At 35.2% G+C, this 19,130-nt stretch overlaps 2 protein-coding genes across 6 annotated transcripts in view; both read left to right on the forward strand.

Annotated features, from left to right (window-relative positions):
* Positions 1–9,112, forward strand: part of INTS13 (integrator complex subunit 13) — a 33,040-nt gene extending 23,928 nt beyond the window's left edge. For 4 of the 5 annotated variants that reach the window (XM_082419747.1, XM_082419748.1, XM_082419746.1 and 1 more), the window contains 3 exons: positions 2,143–2,282; positions 7,793–7,928; positions 8,761–9,112. In XM_082419747.1, the coding sequence (XP_082275873.1) occupies positions 2,143–2,282; positions 7,793–7,928; positions 8,761–8,800 (316 nt within the window). In that variant the 3' untranslated portion in view covers positions 8,801–9,112. The other variant, XM_082419744.1, reaches the window with a different exon arrangement.
* Positions 9,113–9,948: 836 nt separating this feature from the next.
* The window catches only part of LOC309640704 (uncharacterized protein), a 39,164-nt gene continuing 29,982 nt past the window's right edge, over positions 9,949–19,130 (forward strand). The window contains exon 1 of the mRNA XM_082419923.1: positions 9,949–19,099. The gene's annotated coding sequence lies outside the window, so the exon portion shown is untranslated. The remainder of the gene's footprint in view (positions 19,100–19,130) is intronic.

The following is a 19,130-nucleotide window of genomic DNA, read 5'->3' on the forward strand; positions in this document are numbered from 1 at the left end:
ATAGTATTTTGTCTATATCTTTAGAAATTAAAATTGTGAAGTATCTTCCAAAGATCACATTATTTGTTTTTCTTTTGAATTTTATTTCATTTAGTTTTTATACAGCAGGTTCTTATTAGTTACCTATTTTATACATATTAGTGTATATATGTCAATTCCAATCTCCCAATTCATCACACCACCAACACCCCCTGCCACTTTCCCCACTTGGTGTCCATACATTTGTTCTCTGCATCTGTGTCTCAATTTCTGCCCTGCAAACCGGTTCATCTGTACCATTTTTCTAGGTTCCACATATATGCATTAATATACAATATTTGTTTTTCTCTTTCTGACTTACTTCACTCTGTATGACAGTCTCTAGATCCATCCATGTCTCTACAAATGACCCAATTTCGTTCCTTTTCATGGCTGAGTAATATTCCATTGTATATATGTACCACATCTTTATCCATTCCTCTGTCATTGGGCATTTAGGTTGCTTCCATGACCTGGCTATTGTAAATAGTGCTGTAATGAACATTGGGGTGCATGTGTCTTTTTGAATTATGGTTTTCTCTGGATATATGCCCAGTAGTGGGATTGCTGGGTCGTATGGTAGTTCTATTTTCAGTTTTTTAAGGAACCTCCATACTGTTCTCCATAGTGGCTGTATCAATTTACATTCCCACCAGCAGTGCAAGAGGGTTCCCTTTTCTCCACACCCTCTCCAGCATTTGTTGTTTGTAGATTTTCTGATGATGCCCATTCTAACTGGTGTAAGGTGATACCTCATTGTGGTTTTGATTTGCATTTCTCTAATAATTAGTGATGTTGAGCAGCTTTTCATGTGTTTGTTGGCAATCTGTATGTCTTCTTTAGAGAAATGTCTGTTTAGGTCTTCCACCCATTTTTGGATTGGGTTGTTTGTTTTTTTCATATTGAGCTGCATGAGCTGCTTGTAAATTTTGGAGATTAATCCTTTGTCAGTGGCTTCATTTGCAAATATTTTCTCCCATTCTGAGGGTTGTCTTTTCATCTTGTTTATGGTTTCCTTTGCTGTGCAAAAGCTTTTAAGTTTCATTAGGTCCCATTTGTTTATTTATTTATTTTATTTCCATTACTCTAGGAGGTGGGCCAAAAAGGATCTTGCTGTGATTTATGTCAGAGTGTTCAGCCTATGTTTTCCTCTAAGAGTTTTATAGTGTCTGGCCTTACATTTAGGTCTTTAATCCATTTTGAGTTTATTTTTGTGTATGCTGTTAGGGAGTATTCTAATTTCATTCTTTTACATGTAGCTGTCCAGTTTCCCCAGCACCACTTACTGAAGAGACTGTCTTTTCTCCATTGTATATCCTTGCCTCCTTTGTCATAGATTAGTTGACCATAGGTGCGTGGGTTTTTCTCTGGGCTTTCTATCCTGTTCCATTGATCTATATTTCTGTTTTTGTGCCAGTACCATATTGTCTTGATTACTGTAGCTTTGTAGTATAGTCTGAAGTCAGAGAGTCTGATTCCTCCAGCTCTGTTTTTTTCCCTCAAGACTGCTTTGACTATCCGGGGTCTTTTGTGTTTCCATACAAATTTTAAGATTTTTTGTTCTAGTTCTGTGAAAAATGCCATTGGTAATTTGATAAGGATTGCATTGAATCTGTAGATTGCTTTGGGTAGTATAGTCATTTTCACAATATTGATTCTTCCAATCCAAGAACATAGTATATCTCTCCATCTGTGTCATCTTTAATTTCTTTCATCAGTGTCTTACAGTTTTCTGCATACAGGTCTTTTGTCTCCCTAGGTAGGTTTATTCCTAGGTATTTTATTCTTTTTGTTGCAACAGAGATCACATTATTTCTGACCTTTAAAATTTTACCTTTATAAATTTTTCTTCATTTTCTTTTATAATTTTAGCTCCATTTTACAGCTGACTACATTACTGAATTACTGCCTTATAGGGAGGAATAGGGAAACTTGTGTTTAAATTTGTTAAGTTCTCTTACCTGATTTTAAATTGAGGTATAGCTTCTGATTTGTTCCTAAGCTTATGTTGTGAGAGCCAGGTATCTTTTATTGATTGGTATGTAAAGTCTAGTTTAATTATTGAACCATTCAGATTTCTAAGAATTTAAACTTTTAAGTTTTTATTATTTGTCCCTCTGAAAGATTAAAAGGAATCTTAGAACGTGGAAAAGAAGAGTTGGCTGAAGCTGAGATTATCAAAGATTCACCTGATTCCCCAGAACCTCCAAATAAAAAGCCTCTTGTTGAGATGGATGAAACTCCACCAGTAGAAAAATCAAAAGGTAAGGTAGAACTGCGGTAACTATGTTTGTAAAAAGTTTTCCAGTTTAGTTCTCTTGTACAGTGTCCTTTTATGTTGTGTGTGAGGAAGAGCTACTCACTGCTCCTGATGTTGTTTAGGAGACCCTTTGTTCACAGCCTTGGAAAATATAGGCAGTAAATACATTTGTCAGCTTTTTTTTTTTTTTTTTTTTAAATTTATTTTTGGCTGCGTTGGGTCTTCGTTGCTGTGCATGGGCTTTCTCTAGTTGCGGTGAGCGGGGGCCACTCTTCGTTGCAGTGCGTAGGCTTCTCATTGCGGTGGCTTCTCTTGTTGCGGAACATGGGCTCTAGGTGTGTGGGCCTCAGCAGTTGTGGCACGCAGGCTCAGCAGTTGTGGCTCCTGGTCTCTAGAGCGCAGGCTCAGTAGTTGTGGCACATGGGCTTAGTTGCTCCACGGCATGTGGGATCTTCCTGGACCAGGGCTCGAACCCGTGTCCCCTGCATTGGCAGGTGGATTCTTAACCACTGTGCCACCAGGGAAGTCCCATTTGTCAGCTTTAAAGGAAACATAGTGTCATAGCTTTATCAATGAAGCCTTTGGAAGATAAACACTTCTACTATAAAGTCTGTGGTTTAAGAAATTTTAATTACATAAACTTGAATCTGTGTGTGTTTCTAACACTATAATAAGTGCTAGGTTATGGAGGACAGACTCTTTTCTCTAAGCTGTTACTGAACTTAGGGAAGGATCTAATATCCCCATTTATTGATAAATTTAAATGTCTTGTGAATGGGTTTCAGTAAAGGTATTACAAACAATATTTTTATTGTAATGCCTTTTATGTCTTAGTTATAGGCTGAAAAGCTGAATTTCCTCTTGAGGAATTCTAGCAGTCAAAGGTAGGATTTGGGTTTGGGAATGCCTGAAATCACTGTAGGCCTTAGGTATCTTGAAGGTTAACTAAATTCAGTTCTTTCAGGGTAAATGGGAAATGGTATGACAAAGGACTGAGTTCTTACCACTGTGCCTTTACCTAAGACCTCAGAGCTGGTTACAATTATTGGCGGCTCATCCTAGGGAGAAGGTGGGACTGTTTGTATTTTTATATACTACTGTTGTAGTATATATTGTAATACATGTTAATATTGTCCAGTTCACTGATTTCTTTGAAATTAGAGGTAAGGGCGATCTTATCATATTTGTCTTTCAGGCATTTGCCAGGGTACCTGGAAAATAATGGGATTTAAATAAATGTCTATTGGTAAATTATTCTATTACTCACATGCCACTGCTGATTACGATCAGGTTAATTTAGGTTTAATCTAAGCAATGCTTCAACACTGTTTGGAAAATAGAACTCTAAAAATTATTATTTATAGTAGCAAAAAGTTGCAAGCAACTGAAACATGAATTAGCAAGAGAATGACTTAAATGATGGTGTGTCCGTAGGGTGGAATTTATAAAGCCTCAGAATAACTATTTTCAAAAATACCCACTCTTTCCTCTCGCTAATGTATATCATTCAGATTTTAACTTAAATAAATACTTTTTCAGGAAATACTTCCCTGAGGACCTCCTTCCACAATTAAGTCAGGTACTTCTTTGTGTTTCCATTGCATCCCATGATTAATACTATGGTAGCACTTAGAGTACTTCATTGACATTGCTGATTGATATGTTGCCTCTGCTATTCGGCTGAAACATTTCGAAGGCAGGGGCTTTTAAAAATTTACTGTTGTAAATTTTCACTACCACCCACTACAGTCCCTGGTTCATAGTAGAAGTTCAGTTATTATTTGTTAAATGAAAAAGTTAATGAATTAATTTATAATAAGTTAAATTTAAAATGCAGGTTACACAACCATATATACCATGATGTCCACTTTGTTTTAAAAGAAGTTTTTATACACATATGCACTAGAGCATGTCACTTAGATGAAATATCAGCTATAATTCAATTAAATAGATCCCTGAAGCTTTTCACCCTGGAAACACTATATAGAGTGGCCCATATGAGAAGCAACTTGATTGCAAATCACTGCCTGCCCTTGTAACTTTCCAGTCAAGACTGGTACTTGCAACTTGTTTGTTTCTTCTTTCATTCTATTTTACAACCTAAGTCATATGTCTCTTCTGATCAGCAATTTGATATGGGTCTTTTATTGTACCTCAGTTTCATCTGCTTTGGAAAATAACTTCCTAGGACTCTCCAAAGTGAATTTTGTGCTTGCTGTGTAGTCTGCATGGAAGGTTGGGCTATTCCAAACATGCCCTATAGATTTGGTGAAAATCTGTTCACCTCTCTTTGTGTAATGCAATAATAGAAAAACCAAAATGTAATTTTATTGCTATAGATTGGCATTAAAAAAAATATGTATAGTTGTTAGAGCAGTGGTATTATGGTTGATTTCCCCTCTTTATATGTCTTGCTGTTTTCTACATTTTATCTAATGAATATGTATTAGTTTTATAATAAGAAAAAATGTTTCTAATTTTGTTAAGTTATTATGGAAAATTTATATGCAGTAATATAAACTCTCTCTGGTGCAACAGTCTGTGAGTTTAGACCATGTATACAGTTGTGTAACAGCCACTACCACAGTCGGATATAGAACAGTTCTGCTCGTCCTACACTGCCCTACCCCCAGTCCCTCATAACCATGGATGTGTCTTTTTCCCCCTATGATTGTGCCTTTCTCAGACTGTCATATAAATAAAATCATAGAGTGTGCTGCCTTTTGAGGTTGGCTTATTTCATAGAACATAATGCATTTGTGATTCATCTGCGTTGTGTGTTTATCATTAGGTTTTTTTTCTTTTATTCCATTGTATATGACTGACTTTATTAGAAAGTGCCAACTCATTTTTCCAAGTGGCTGTACATGTGCATTCCCACCAGGAGTTAGTGAGAGTTCTGGTTGTTCTGCACCCTTGACAGCACTTGGTATTGTCACGATTTATTTTTCTCTTCTAATAAGTATGTAGTAGTATTTCCTTGTGGTTTTAATTTATATTTTCTCTCACGACTTTGATGGCGAGCATCATTTCATTTGCTTATTTGCCAGCTGTATGTCTTCTTTGATGAAGGTCCATTCAGATATTTTGCTCATTTTTAAATTGGTTGTTTGGGGGGTTTTTATTGTTGAATTTTGAGAATTTTTAATTTATTCTGGGTACAAATCTTATGTTGGATATGTGATTTGCAAACGTTTTCTCCAAGTCTGTGGATTGTCCCTCTCCTGAGAGCGACTTTTGCAGAGCAGAAGTTTCTAATTTTGATGAAGTTCAATATATAAATTTTTTTCTTTTATGATATGCTTTTGGTGTTATATGTGAGAAATCTTTGCTAACCCAAAGTCACAAAGATTTATTTCTATGTTTTCTTTTAGGAGTGCTATAATTTTATTTATCTATCTATTTATTTATTTATTTTTGAAGTATAGTTTATTTATATTTATTTATAGTTTATTTATATTTATTTATAGTTTATTTATATTATTTATATTGAAGTATAGTTGATGTACAATATTATATGTTACAGATGTGCAGTTCACAATTTTTAAATGTTATGCTCCATTTATAGTTATTATAAAATATTAGCTGTATTCCCAGTGTTGTACAGTATATCCTTGTAGCTAATTTTATGCATAATAGTTTATACCTCTTAACCCCCTCCCCCCTTCCCTCCTCCCACTGGTAACCCTCCCCCGTTTCCTCTCCCCACTGGTAATTACTAGTTTGTTTTCTATATCTGTGAGTCTGCTTCTTTTTTGTTATATTCACTGGTTTGTTGTATTTTTGAGATTCCACATATAAGTGATATACAGTATTTGTCTTTCTGTCTGACTTCTTTCACTTAGCATAATACCCTCCAAGTCCACCTATGTTGTTGCAAATGGCAAAATTTCATTCCTTTTTGTGGCTGGCTAGTCTCCCATTGTATGTATGTCTATATATGTATACATACATATATGCACACACAGACACAGGCACACACACACACACCACATCTTCTTTATTCATCTGTTGATGGACACTTAGGTTGCTTCCATATTTTGACAATTGTAAATAATGTTGCTATGAACATTGGGGTGCATGTATCTTTTTTAATTAGTGTTTTTGGTTTTTTTTTGGATATATACCCAGGAGTGGAATTGCTGGGTCATATGGTAGTTCTGTTTTTAGTTTTTTGAGAAACCTCCGTACTGTTTTCCACAGTGGATGCACCAATTTACATTCCTACCAACAGTGCACAAGGGTTCCCTTTTCTCCATATCCTTGCTAGCATTTGTTATCTGTGTTCTTTTTGACAGTAGCCATTCTCACAGGTGTGAGGTGATATCTCACTGTGGTTTTGATTTTCATTTCCCTGATTATTACTGATTTGAGTATCTTTTCATGTGCCTGTTGGCCATCTGCATTTCCTCTTTGGAAAAATGCCTATTCGGGTCTTTTGCCAATTTTTAAATTAAGTTGTTTGTTTGTTTGCTTGTTTTGATGTTGAGTTGTAAGAGCTGTTTATATATTTTGGATGTTAACCCCTTATCAGTCATATCATTTGCAAATATTTTATCCCATTTAGTAGGTTATGATTTTGTTTTGTTGATGGTTTCCTTTGCTGTGCAAAAGCTTCTAAGTTTAATTAGGTTCCATTTGTTTATTTTTGCTTTAGGAAACAGATCAGAAAAAAATAATTGCTATGATTTATGTCAAAGAGTATTCTGCCTATGTTTTCCTCTAGGAGTTTTATGGTTAATGGTCTTACATTTAGGTCTTTAATCCATTTTGAGTTTATTTTTGTATGTGGTGTTAGAGAATGTTTTCTGCCGTTTCTATTGTGTAGAAAAGAGTTAACTATAGCAGGCCTGAGACTATTATCATTAGAAAAGCCTGCTTTCAAGTTTGGCCCTTGGCTGACATCTGGGAATATGGCTTTTGAAACATTCCCCAAATGATGAAGTTATTTTGCCTTATATCTGAACTGAACACCTGCTTTCCTTCTGGGAGTCTGGAATTTTGGTAGTTGTAGTTAGGCAGGGAATGCCTATGTGACCAGCCCCCAGAAAAACCTGGAACTCCAGTCTGGAGTCTTAAATGTTCTTTTCTGGCAGAAATATTGTACATACATCGCTGCATTTTTGCTGCTGGAGGGAGTATGCACTCTTGTGTGAACCCTCATGGGAGGGAGAGAGCATGGAAAGCCTGCAAATTGATTCTTCTAGTAGTCTTTGACTACTGTGTCTTTTCCCCACACTGGTTTGGCTATGTGTCCTTACTGTGCTGTTGTAATGATTCCTAGCTGTGACTGTAACTTCATGTTTAGTCATTTGAGTCCTTCCAGCAAATCACTGAACCTCTAGTAGGTGGTCTTGGGGACCCCTAAACACATACAAACTTTAGAATAAAGGGAAGATGGTATTGCTTAAATTATATAAAGTGAACAATAGACTAAGGGGTAAATTTGTTAAGTTTGTAAATTTTGAAGTAATGAATTATTCTACCTTTGTTCTCTTTCAAATATTACACCAGGGCCAGTGTCCTTATTATCCTTATGGAGTAATAGAATCAATACTGCCAATTCCAGAAAACATCAGGAGTTTGCTGGACGTTTGAACTCTGTTAATAACAGAGCTGAGTTATATCAACATCTTAAAGAGGAAAATGGGTTTGTATTCATTATTGTAGAAATTAGTTTTATTAATTGCCTTATAGTAAGTTTAAAAAAATAAACACTGCTTGTTTGTCGTGTTCAGCAATTTTTTTATTACTTATAATAACTTTTACTACTTATAATATTATGGACTCATACGTGTTACTTATGAAGAGAAAAAAAATTACCTTCTTTGATTCTTGGTACTTGTAAAAGACCTGATATTATTGATTGTAACCGTGAATGTTCATTAAACATCATAGAGGGAAAAATTGTAGAGAAAACGTAGTATGCAACATTGACTCTTGTATAAAATAACAGGGAGAAAATATTTTCCTAGTAAGTAATATGGTATTAGGAATATTGATTTTTAATTGAATAAATCTAAAATCTAAAAATAATTGAAGATTTATTAGAATAAATCTAAAATAATTTAAATGGTTATTTTAACCTTTTTTTGGAAGAAATTCTCTTAAAAGTGTATTGATAAAGGAATTTCTTTAGTGGAAAAGGAAATTAATCCTTATCAAAATGGAAGAGATTTTTTTCCTTAGTTTGCTTGGAGCAGTATAGTGAAAAACACCAGTGGCCTTTGAAATAAAACCTTGGGGAAGTCATGTAGTCTCTCTGGGCCTGCCTCAATTTTCACTCATTTGCAAAATGAGGAAGTTAAACTAACCAGGGGGAACCCTAACTTTAGTCATTTTCTAAAGTGCTTATTTACATGCTTCTGTTCTATGAATATATTAAATTTTAATTTCATTTAAAAGTTAGATAAGGAGAAAAAATATTGGTAGTTAATGAATGTTTTATTTTACCAACTCATTTTTTTCCTCCTATTTTTCAGAATGGAGACAACAGAAAATGGAAAAGCCAGCCGGCAGTGAAGAGTGACTTGAGCAACTGAATTTAGTATATTGCATAAATATTTTGGATGGAATTTGATATAAGAACTTTTACAGCAAGATTGTATAGTTATGTTGCCTGGACTGGTTTTTACATTTTTAAAATATTTCAACTAACTTTATCTTTTTTGTATTAATTGTAAAATTGGCACATATGTCAGAAATATACATTTGTCCTCCCAAATTAAACAAATTTATTTTATGGTAAAGGGTGTTCCCTCTGGAAATGTTTTTAAAAAAATTCTTAGGCTTCTCTTTGCCAAATAAAACTCTTAAAATATCTGAAATGCAAAATATCAGAGTATTCCTTTAGGAAAAAGATAATATTCATATAATGGCTGACAATTTTGAGAAATTTTTAAGAAATTTTAACAGAATTTGGGTGAGATTTACGTTTAATATAAAATATTGCCTATGAACCTGCAGCATATGCAGTGCTTTTCCAAAAAATAATGTTTTTTGTTTGTTTATTTTGTATTTTAATTTAAGTTGTTCTGTGTGTGTGTTGCCTACTTAAAAGCAGAGTTTTCAGGTAGTTGGGGTAAATTTATGTTTACCCATATTGGATGATGTTATATATACTTTTTATGCTAAAAACTTATTGTTCATTAACTTTTCATGTCGAAAGAGAAGCATGAAGGAGATTGCTTCGCAGACTTGGAAGAAAGAAAAGTTACTGTGTTACTTGTTTTAATCCCAGAAAAGAATCTTGGTCTCCTCATCTCTCAGAAATGTCATGGTTATATGGTGTATATTTGGTGAGTCTTCTTCCTGTGCTGCTTCTGGACGCTCATAACATGTTGCAAGAAACATGTTATTTCAATGTTAAATGCTAATTCTAGGCTTGTCATTTTTCCTTGAGTATCTATTAGAGAAGGGGAAAAGCTCTTTGTTTAAATATAGAGATTCAGTATTTTTTATTAAAAAAAAAATAACCGGTGGTTAAATAAGGGTTCAGCAGGCTTGTCAATCCAGTGAAATATACACTGTTCTCCTTTATCAACTCCTATATCATTCTTAGCCCTTGCATCTGCCCTCTCCCCTAAGCTAGAGCCATTTTTATTCCTTACCACTGTGTTTAGATATACACCACTCAAAAGCATGACCAGGCCTAATTAGCGCCTAGACTTGCAAGATTTCAGGAGCTGTAACCCAGTACTGAATTACTGGATCATATTTACTTGTGGTTGAGTTCTGACCTTTTGTGTCTTATCCTTGATACCCATTCAGCTTGTACCAAGTTGGAGTCCCTGGTTTAGTTCTTGATTCAAAAATCTTTTCTTTATAACCCATTTCAAAGAGACCCTTTTTTTACTCTCAATTTGTGCTTCCTCCTTTCCCGTGTGCTAAGGACATGCTACTTGTTGACAGTCTTATCTACATTTCAGTCTCCATTTTTAAGTATTATTTTTGCATATATACTGCTGTTACTGTGTTCTACCAACTGGTAGAATGTTTCTGTGACTGCATTTTGAACTACTGTACGAATAGCTTTCTATATTATTCCATATATTGTTGGTGGTTAAGATTGTCCAACAGACTCATTCTACCTGCTTAACTAGATGCCTTTTGAGCACTTAAAATTGAGCTCCTCCTCCACCTCCCACAGAGCATCAAGCTATATATTCTTGGTCTTATCTTGAGATACATATTACAGCCTTTTGGTGGAAGTGACTGTTTTAGGACAGAAATAGAAGAATGACTGGTAGTTGTTGGCTCTTCTAAAACAGGATCCATATTGAGGATTTACTAGTCAAGAGAAGTGGACAAAATTTAAATTAAAAAAAAATTATTACCCTTCCAGACTTAATGATTGTGGGAATGAAAGTTACCCTAGAGAGAACAAGTGCATTTTCAGTTATAAAATTCTGATATCAGTATCATGGTAGCAAAAGATGTCCCTCATTTTTGTCCCCTTGCTCCCCAACAACAACAAAAACTTGACATCCATCCGTGGACAAAAGTGCCTTTGAGGGAGGTGTGGCATCCAACACCCAATGCCAAGTGACCTGGGAAGGGTGTCACCCACCTGTGTGTTTGATAAATAGGCAGACAAACCTTGGTCTCAGCTGTGGACCCTGCAGTGGCCCATGAAGAGACACTCCATACCCTCTCAGCCACAGTCTGGGAACCCCTGGAAAACAATCTTAGGCACTCATCCATGGACATGAGAGCCTTGTGGAACTCCAGGTTTCTAGGTGAGAGGTTTCAGCACACCATTGGAGTAAAAAAAAATATGCATCTGGAAGCACTGGAGTAGATAAGAGAAATAGCTTGACTTTACCCACATTACCCTTCCTCCAAGGTGATGACACAGCTTAGGGCCAAAAGAGATCTCAGCCCATGATTTCTCCTGTGGGGGAAAGTGAGAGTGTGTGAGTGAGCACCCAACCTCCCCAGCTGTGTGGAACGTTGCCAAGGGGGCTCATTTCTTTGTTGCCCCATCCAGAATACTGAATTATGAGCTACAAGACCAAGGGGGTTGGTGGGAGGGGGTGGGAAGATGCTGGGAGAGTGGCAGATAGGACTCTCGGAGGGCATTAAAGGGAAGCGGATCTTACTAACTGTGTTGTAGACTCTATCAAGAAGCCCATCCACCAGCTGCTGGGACCACCTCACCTTGGATCTGCCCAGCTAGCCCATGGACAACCCTCAGTGCTCTGCCTCACCCAGACACCCCTACCACGCTGTGGCCAGCTCCCTTTGTGCACTGCTAATGGCAGCAGTGAGAGTGAGCTTTGACAGACAGCTAGTGAGCACATGCAGAAAGCTGGATTGAAATCTGCAGGCAAGGGCGAAACTACAAACTTGAGCTTTAGCCACCTTTGGGAAAACAAAGACGCTGTCAGCACTTGGCCTGCTGTATTGTAGACTCCAGAGAAGGCAGATAAGCTTAAGAATTTTGCCACAAGAGGGAGAAAGGAGCGTGGAGCAGGTGTATTCACAGAAGGTCTGAGATAGCCTCAGAACACCTAGCAGGGCTGACAGAAGGTATCTCTCTCCTACAGGCATTTAGTAAAGACTAGAGGCGGTGACTGCTACTTCAAAAGCAAAAACAATACAAAACTTCAAGAAACATGAAAAATCAAGGTAACATGATACCACCAAAGGATCACAATCTTCCAGTGGCAACCCCAAAACATGAAGATCTGCAGTTTACTCAATAAAGAATTTAAAATAGCTGTTGACCAGGAAACACAATGAGCCACAAGAAAACAAAGACAATTCAACAAAATCGGGCAAAAATACATGAACAAAATGAGAAGTTTAATAAAAGGAAGTCATAAACCATACAAATTCCTGAGATAAAGAATACAATGAATGAAATGAAATAGAAAATGTACTAGAGAGCAGCAAAAACAGAATGGATCAATCAGAAGAAAGAATCTGTGAGACAGAAGACATAACTTTGAAATTATCCAGTCAGGAGTACAAAGAAAAAAGAACGAAAAGGAGTGAAACAAGCCTATGTGTTCTATGGGCTGCCCTCAAAAGAGCCAAGTTGTGAATTACTGGAGTTCCAGAAGAAGAAGAGAGCAGGAAGGGAGCAGAAAACTTATTTAAAGAAATAATGACAGAACTTCCCAAACCTGGGGGGAGATTCGGATATCCAAGTACATGTTCATATATCATCAAACAAAATTAACTTAAAAAGCTCCTTTCCAAAATACACTGTAATACAAGTGTCAAAAATCAAAGACAGAGACTCTTAAAAGCAGCAAGAGGGGGAAAAAAGCTAATAACTTACAAGGGAACCCCAAAAGACTATCAGTGGATTTCTTAGCAGAGACCTTATAGGCCAAGAGAGAGTAGGATGATACATCCAAATTGCTGAAAGGAAAAAGCTGCCAAACAAGGATATTTTATATGGCAAAGCTGTTCTTCAGAAATGAAGGAGAGAGAAAGAACTTTCCCAGACAAACAAAAGCTGAGGGAATTATCACTGCTAGACCTGCCTTATGAGAAATGCTGAAAGAATTCTTCGAGTTGAAAGGACAGTAATTAGTAACATAGAAACATGAAAATGTAGTGGTAAAGGTAAGTGTATAGTCAAATTCAGAATAATACTATAATATTGTGGAGTATTAACCACTTAACTCTAGTATAAAGGTTAAAGGACAAGAGTATTAAAAATAACTATAGCTACAATAATTTGTTAATGAATATACAATATAAAAGAGGTAAACTGTGACATCAAGAGCTTGAAGGGGGGGAGCAAAAGTGTAGAGTTTTTGTATGTGATTGAAGTTAGGTTATTATCAGTGTAAAATAGACTGATATATGTATAAGATAGTTTATGTAAGCCTCATGGTAACCACAAAGCAAAAATCTACAGTAGATTCACAAAACATAAGGAGCAGGGAATCAAAGCATACCACTTCAGAAAATCATCAGTTCACAAAGGAAGGTAGCAAGAGAAGAAAGGAATGCAAGAAATACAAAACAGCCAGGAAAAAAGATGACATTACTAAGTCCTTACCTATCAATAAGTACTCTAAATGTAAATAGATTGAATTCTCCAATTAAAAGACATAGTGGCTGGATGGATTAAAAACAAAACAAAACAAAAAAGATACAACTATATGCTGCCTACAGGAGACTCACTTCAGCTTTAAGGACACACATTGGCTCAAAATGAAGAGAGGAAAAACATTCCATGCAAGTGGAAACCGAAAGAGCAAGGTAGCTATACTTATATCAGACAACATAGACTTAAAGCCAAAAATGATAACAAGAGGCAGAGAAGGTCGTTATATAATGGTAAAGGGGTCAATTCATCAGGAAGATATAAGAATCATATATATGCATCCATAATTGAGCACCTTAATATATTAAGAAAATGCTAACTGATCTGAAAGGATAAATATTATTGTATTGTAACAATACAATAATAGGAGACTTCAGTACCCTAATTTCAACAATGGATAAATAATCCAGATATAAAACAAAAAAAAAAATTGGACTGTAACCAACATTACTTAGACCAAATGAACCTAGCAGACATACAAAACATTCCATCCAACAGCAACAGAATACTCAATTCTTAAGCACACACAGAGTGTTCTCCAGGATAGTTCATATAGGTCACAAAACAAGTCTTAGCAAATTTAAGAAGGTTGAAATCATACCAAGTATCTTTTGTGCCCACAATGGTATGAAACTAGAAGTCAATAACAAGAGGAAAACTTTAAAATTCACAAAAATGTGGAAATTAACACTCTCTTGAACAATCAATGGGTCAAAGAAGAAATCAAAAGAGAAATTTTAAAGTATCTTGAAACAGAAATGGAAATACAGCATATCAAAACATATGGTAAGCTGCAAAAGAGGGAAGTTTGTAGCAATAAACACCTACATTAGGGAAAAAAATAAAGATCTGAAGTAAACAACCTAACTTAACACCTCATGAAACTAGAAAAAGAAGAAACAAACTAAGCCCAAAGTTAGCAGAAGGAATGAAACAACAAAGATCAGAGCATAGGTAAATGAAATAGAGGCTGGAAAAACAATAGAAGAGATCAATAAAACTAAGAGCTGGATTTATTGAAAAGATAAAATTGACAAATCTTTAGCTATAATAAGGAAAAAAGACTCAAATAAAATTATAAATGAAAGAGGAGACATTATAATTGAGAATACAGAAATACAAAAGATGATGAGACTACTATGAACAATTATATGCCCACAAATTGTATAACCCAGAAAAAAATGAGTAAATTCCTAGAAATATACAACCTACCCAGACTGAATCATGAAGAAATAGAAGATTTGAGCAAACCAATCATGAGTAAGAAGATTGAATCAGTAATAAAAAAATTTCCCAAAAGGAAAAGCCCAGGACCAGATGGTTTCACTGGTGAATTCTACCAAACTTTTAAAGAAGTAATGCCAACACTTCTCAAACTCTTCCAAAAAACCGAAGAGGAAACACTTTCAAACGCATTCTGTGAGGCCAGCATTACCCTGATACCAAATCCAGATAAGAATACTACAAGAAAATAAAACTAGATCTTATGGATAAAGATGCAAAATTTTCAACAAAATGTTAGTAAACCAAATTCAACAGCAAATTAAAAAGTGTACAGTGATTAAGGGGGACTTATCCCTGTGATGCAAGGATGGTTCAACATATGAAAATCAGTAAATGTGATGTGCCACATTAGTCGAATAGAAGATAAAAACCATATAATCACCTCAATAGATGCAACAAAAGCATTTGATAAAATACAACATTCTTTTGTGATAAAAACACTCAACTAATTGGGTATAGAGGTAACATCTCAACATAATAAAGGCCGTATATAAAATGCTCACAGTTCACAACATACTCATTGATGACAGGTTGAAAACTTTTCCTCTAAGATCAGGAACAAGACAAGGGTGCCCACTCTTACCACTCTTACTCAGCACAGTACTAGAAGTCCTAGTCAGAGTAATCAGGCAACAAAAAGAAATAAAAGGCATGCAAATTGGAGCAAGAGGTGTAACTGACTTTGTTTGCAGATTACATAATCTTACATATAGAAAAATCCTAAAGATGCCACAAGAAAAACTGACAGAACTAATCAAAAATTCAGTAAAGTTGTAGGATACAACATCAACATATAGAATTCAGTTGCATTTCTGTACACTAACAATGAAGTATCTGAAAAAGAAATAATGAAAATTCCATTTACCATAGCGTCGAAAAAAGTAAAATATCAGTACTTAAGAGTAAATTTGACCAAGGAGGTGAAAGATCTACACACTAAAAACTATGACACTGATGAAAGAAATTGAAGAAGACACAAACAAATGGAAAGATACCCCATGTTCATGGATCAGAAGAATTGATATTGTTAAGATAGCCATACTACCAACAGCCATCTATAGATTCAATGCAATCCCTGTCAAAATTCCAACGGCATTTTCACAGAAAAAAAAAAGTCCTAAAATTTGTATGGAACCACAAAGCAATCCTGAGAAAGAAGAACAAAGGTGGAGTCATCACACTCCCTGATTTTAAACTAAATACAAAGCTACAGTAACCAAAACAGTATGGTGCTGGTATAAAAATAGACACATAGACAAATGGAACAGAATTGAGAGCCCAGAAATAGACCCTTGCATATATGGTCAACTGATATTTTAAAAGGGACCCAAGAATACTCAATGGGGAATGGATAGTCTCTTCAATAAATGGTATTGGGAAAACTGGATAACCACATGTGAAACTGGATCCCTATCTCATAAAAATTAACTTGAAATGGATTTAAAACTTAAACACAAGACCTGAAACCATAAGACTCCTAGAAGAAGATATAGGGGGAAAAGTTCCTAACAATGATTTTTTGGATATGACACCAAAAGCAAAAATTAATAAGTGAGACTACATCAAGCTAAAAAGCCTCTGCACAGCAAAAGAAACAATCAACAAAATGAAAAGGCAACCTTACCTTTGGAATGGGAGAAAATTTTGCAAATTATATATCTGATAAGGGGTTAATATCCAAAATATATAAAGAACTCATACAGCTCAATAGCAGAAGAGGGACTGAATAGACATTTTTTCCAAAGAAGATATACAAATGGCCAACAGGTTCATGAAAAGGTGCTCAACATCCCTAACCATCAGGGAAATACAAATCAAAACCACAATGAGACATCAGTTCATATCTGTTAGGATGGCTATCATCAAAAAGATAACAAATGCTGATGAGGATGTGGAGAAAAGGGAACCCTTGTGCTCTGCTAGTGGGAATGTAAATTGGTACAGCCACTATGGAAAACATTATTGAGGTTCCTCAAAACATTAAAAATAGAACAACCTTATAGTTCAGCAATCCCACTGCTGGGTATATATTCAAAGGAAAGGAAACAGGATATTGAAAATGTAACCAAACTCCCATGTTTATTGCAGTTTTATGCATAATTGCCAAGAAACAACCTAAGTTTCTTTCAACAAATGAATGGATAAAGAAATTGTATTTTATATATATATATTATATGTATATATAATATATATACATATAATAGAATATTATTCAGCCATAAGAAAGAGGGAAATCCGCCATTTGCAGTAACATGAATGGACCTTGAGGGTATTATGCTAAGTGAAATAAGTCAGACAGAGAAAGACAATTACTGTATGATATCACTTATATATGTAATCTACAAAATCAAACTCAGCAAGAGTGGAATGGTGGTTACCAGGAGCTTGGGGGTGGGGGAAACAGGGAGATATTGGTCATAGGATACAGAATCCAGTTATAAGACAAATGAGTTCTGGGGATCTAAGCACAGCATTGTGATTCTAGTTAATATTACTGTATTATATATTAGAAAGTTTCTAAGAGAGTAGATCTTAAATGTTCCCACCACAAAAAAGAAATGGTAATTACATGACGTGATGGAGGTGACAGCTAACCCTATGGTGGTAATCATTTTGCAATATATAAGTGCAGTATATCAAGTATACACCTTAAACTTACACTATGTTATATGTCAATTATATCTTAATAAAGCTGGGGGGAAAAGATTCTACTGACTAAAAGCTCTTTTATTTTTGTAATCATAGTATAAGGCAAAATTTTCACAATCCTCTGATAATTGCATGGCTTGTTTGACAAACTATTACAGTCATAAATACTGTAATATTTTACTCCAAAAATTCCAGTTTATATGGAGATTGTTCAAAATCACTGTGTGGACGTGTGCAAACCTTATTAATACATAGACTTACTAATATATGGATTGACATATGGATATGGTATATCATGTAAGTATTAAGAATAAGACTGAAAAATACACAGCTTAGTTTTAGAGGAAGGTCACCAAGTGTTTGAATTCTTGAATACTGCACTTGTTTTCCTGACTTTACAGTACTAAGGTGCCCTTAGTTGAGGGCAAAACAATCTACAGTACTTTGGCCAACTTGTTTTATGAGGCACTGTGTTATTTCTGGAATATTTCAATTAAAGTCACCAGTACAATTGCACAACGTGTAGAGAAAAAAAGTGTCCAGATGCTAACTTTGTTATTGAGGTGCTGCTAATATGAGCAAATCTAGAAATTTCCATATTATTGTAAAGATTTGAAGCACTAGACTTAATTTTGAGATCTCCAGGATCTGAATTTACACTTATTAGGTTTAATTTCATTGAGATCTATTTCCAAGATTAAAATGAGCATATTAGATTGAACCATACAAAATTGCCATTTTTATATTCAAAACGAAATTGAATATTGGCCATTTCATATGGTTCAATTTATAGATTTGTTTTTGTATCCTGTCTAAATATTCAATAGAAACTAAATTTAGCAGGTTGTGTATATTGAAACAAGTTCCTCCTAGTGAAATGTGTAAACTTAATGTCTGATTAGGATTGTCTTATTTGTAACATTTTAAATTAATTCCATCACTGCTCTGAATCAACTGAAAATGAAAAGCTTCAAAGGAGAAACATTTTGAATTAAAATGCCCCTGTAATTTCTTTTTTAGTAAGGAATGGGATAATAATCAACTATTTAGATTAGAATATTAAAAGAAGAGAGAAAATATTGTCCTATTTAAAAGTAGACATCACATTAAATTTATGTACATACCAAGTTCAAGGACAGTTCTTGGGAATATGTTTTAAGGGGTAGAAGAGAAGGAAAAGTAAAGGTCAGAGAGGTCAAAATAAAGAAGTGCCACAAAAGTTGCAGAGATGTTCAGAAGACTGAACACTTAAACAAGGCCAACCAAAAGATATGCCAACCAAGATGCTGGCAATTACTTCCAAAAAGCCATTTCCATGGAGCAGTGGGAGTAGAAACTAAATTGTAGTGATTAAAATGTTACTTGAATGAAGTTAGAAGTAGAGGATATGAGTCAGCTCTTTCAGAAGTGTAGTGACCAAAGCACCCTTGCCTGTTATGGTAGCTCAATAAAAGAATAGAATCAAGGGAAGGTTTGTTGTTATTTTTTGTCAGTCTTTTAAAAGATCAGTATGAGGTGCTTGTTTGTGAGTCAAAGGTAAGAATACAATGGAGAAGTCATTTTAACAATATTAATTCTTCCAATCCATGAGCACGGTATGTCTATTTGTGTCATCTTCAATTTCTTTCATCAGTGTCTTGTAGTTTTCCGAGTACAGGTTTTTTACCTCCTTAGTTAGATTTATTGACAGGTTTTTTTTTTTTTTTTAGGCCGCACCTCCTTGCGGCTTAAGGGATCTCAGTTCCCCCACCAGGGGTTGAAGCTGGGCCACAGCAGTGAAATCACTGAATCCTAACCACCAGGGAACTCCCAATTCTCAGGTACTTTTATTCTTTTGGTTGTTATTGTAAA

The sequence above is a fragment of the Balaenoptera physalus genome (assembly GCF_965194825.1).
Source record: "Balaenoptera physalus genome assembly, chromosome: 13".
In the NCBI taxonomy this organism is placed as follows: Eukaryota; Metazoa; Chordata; class Mammalia; order Artiodactyla; family Balaenopteridae; genus Balaenoptera; species Balaenoptera physalus.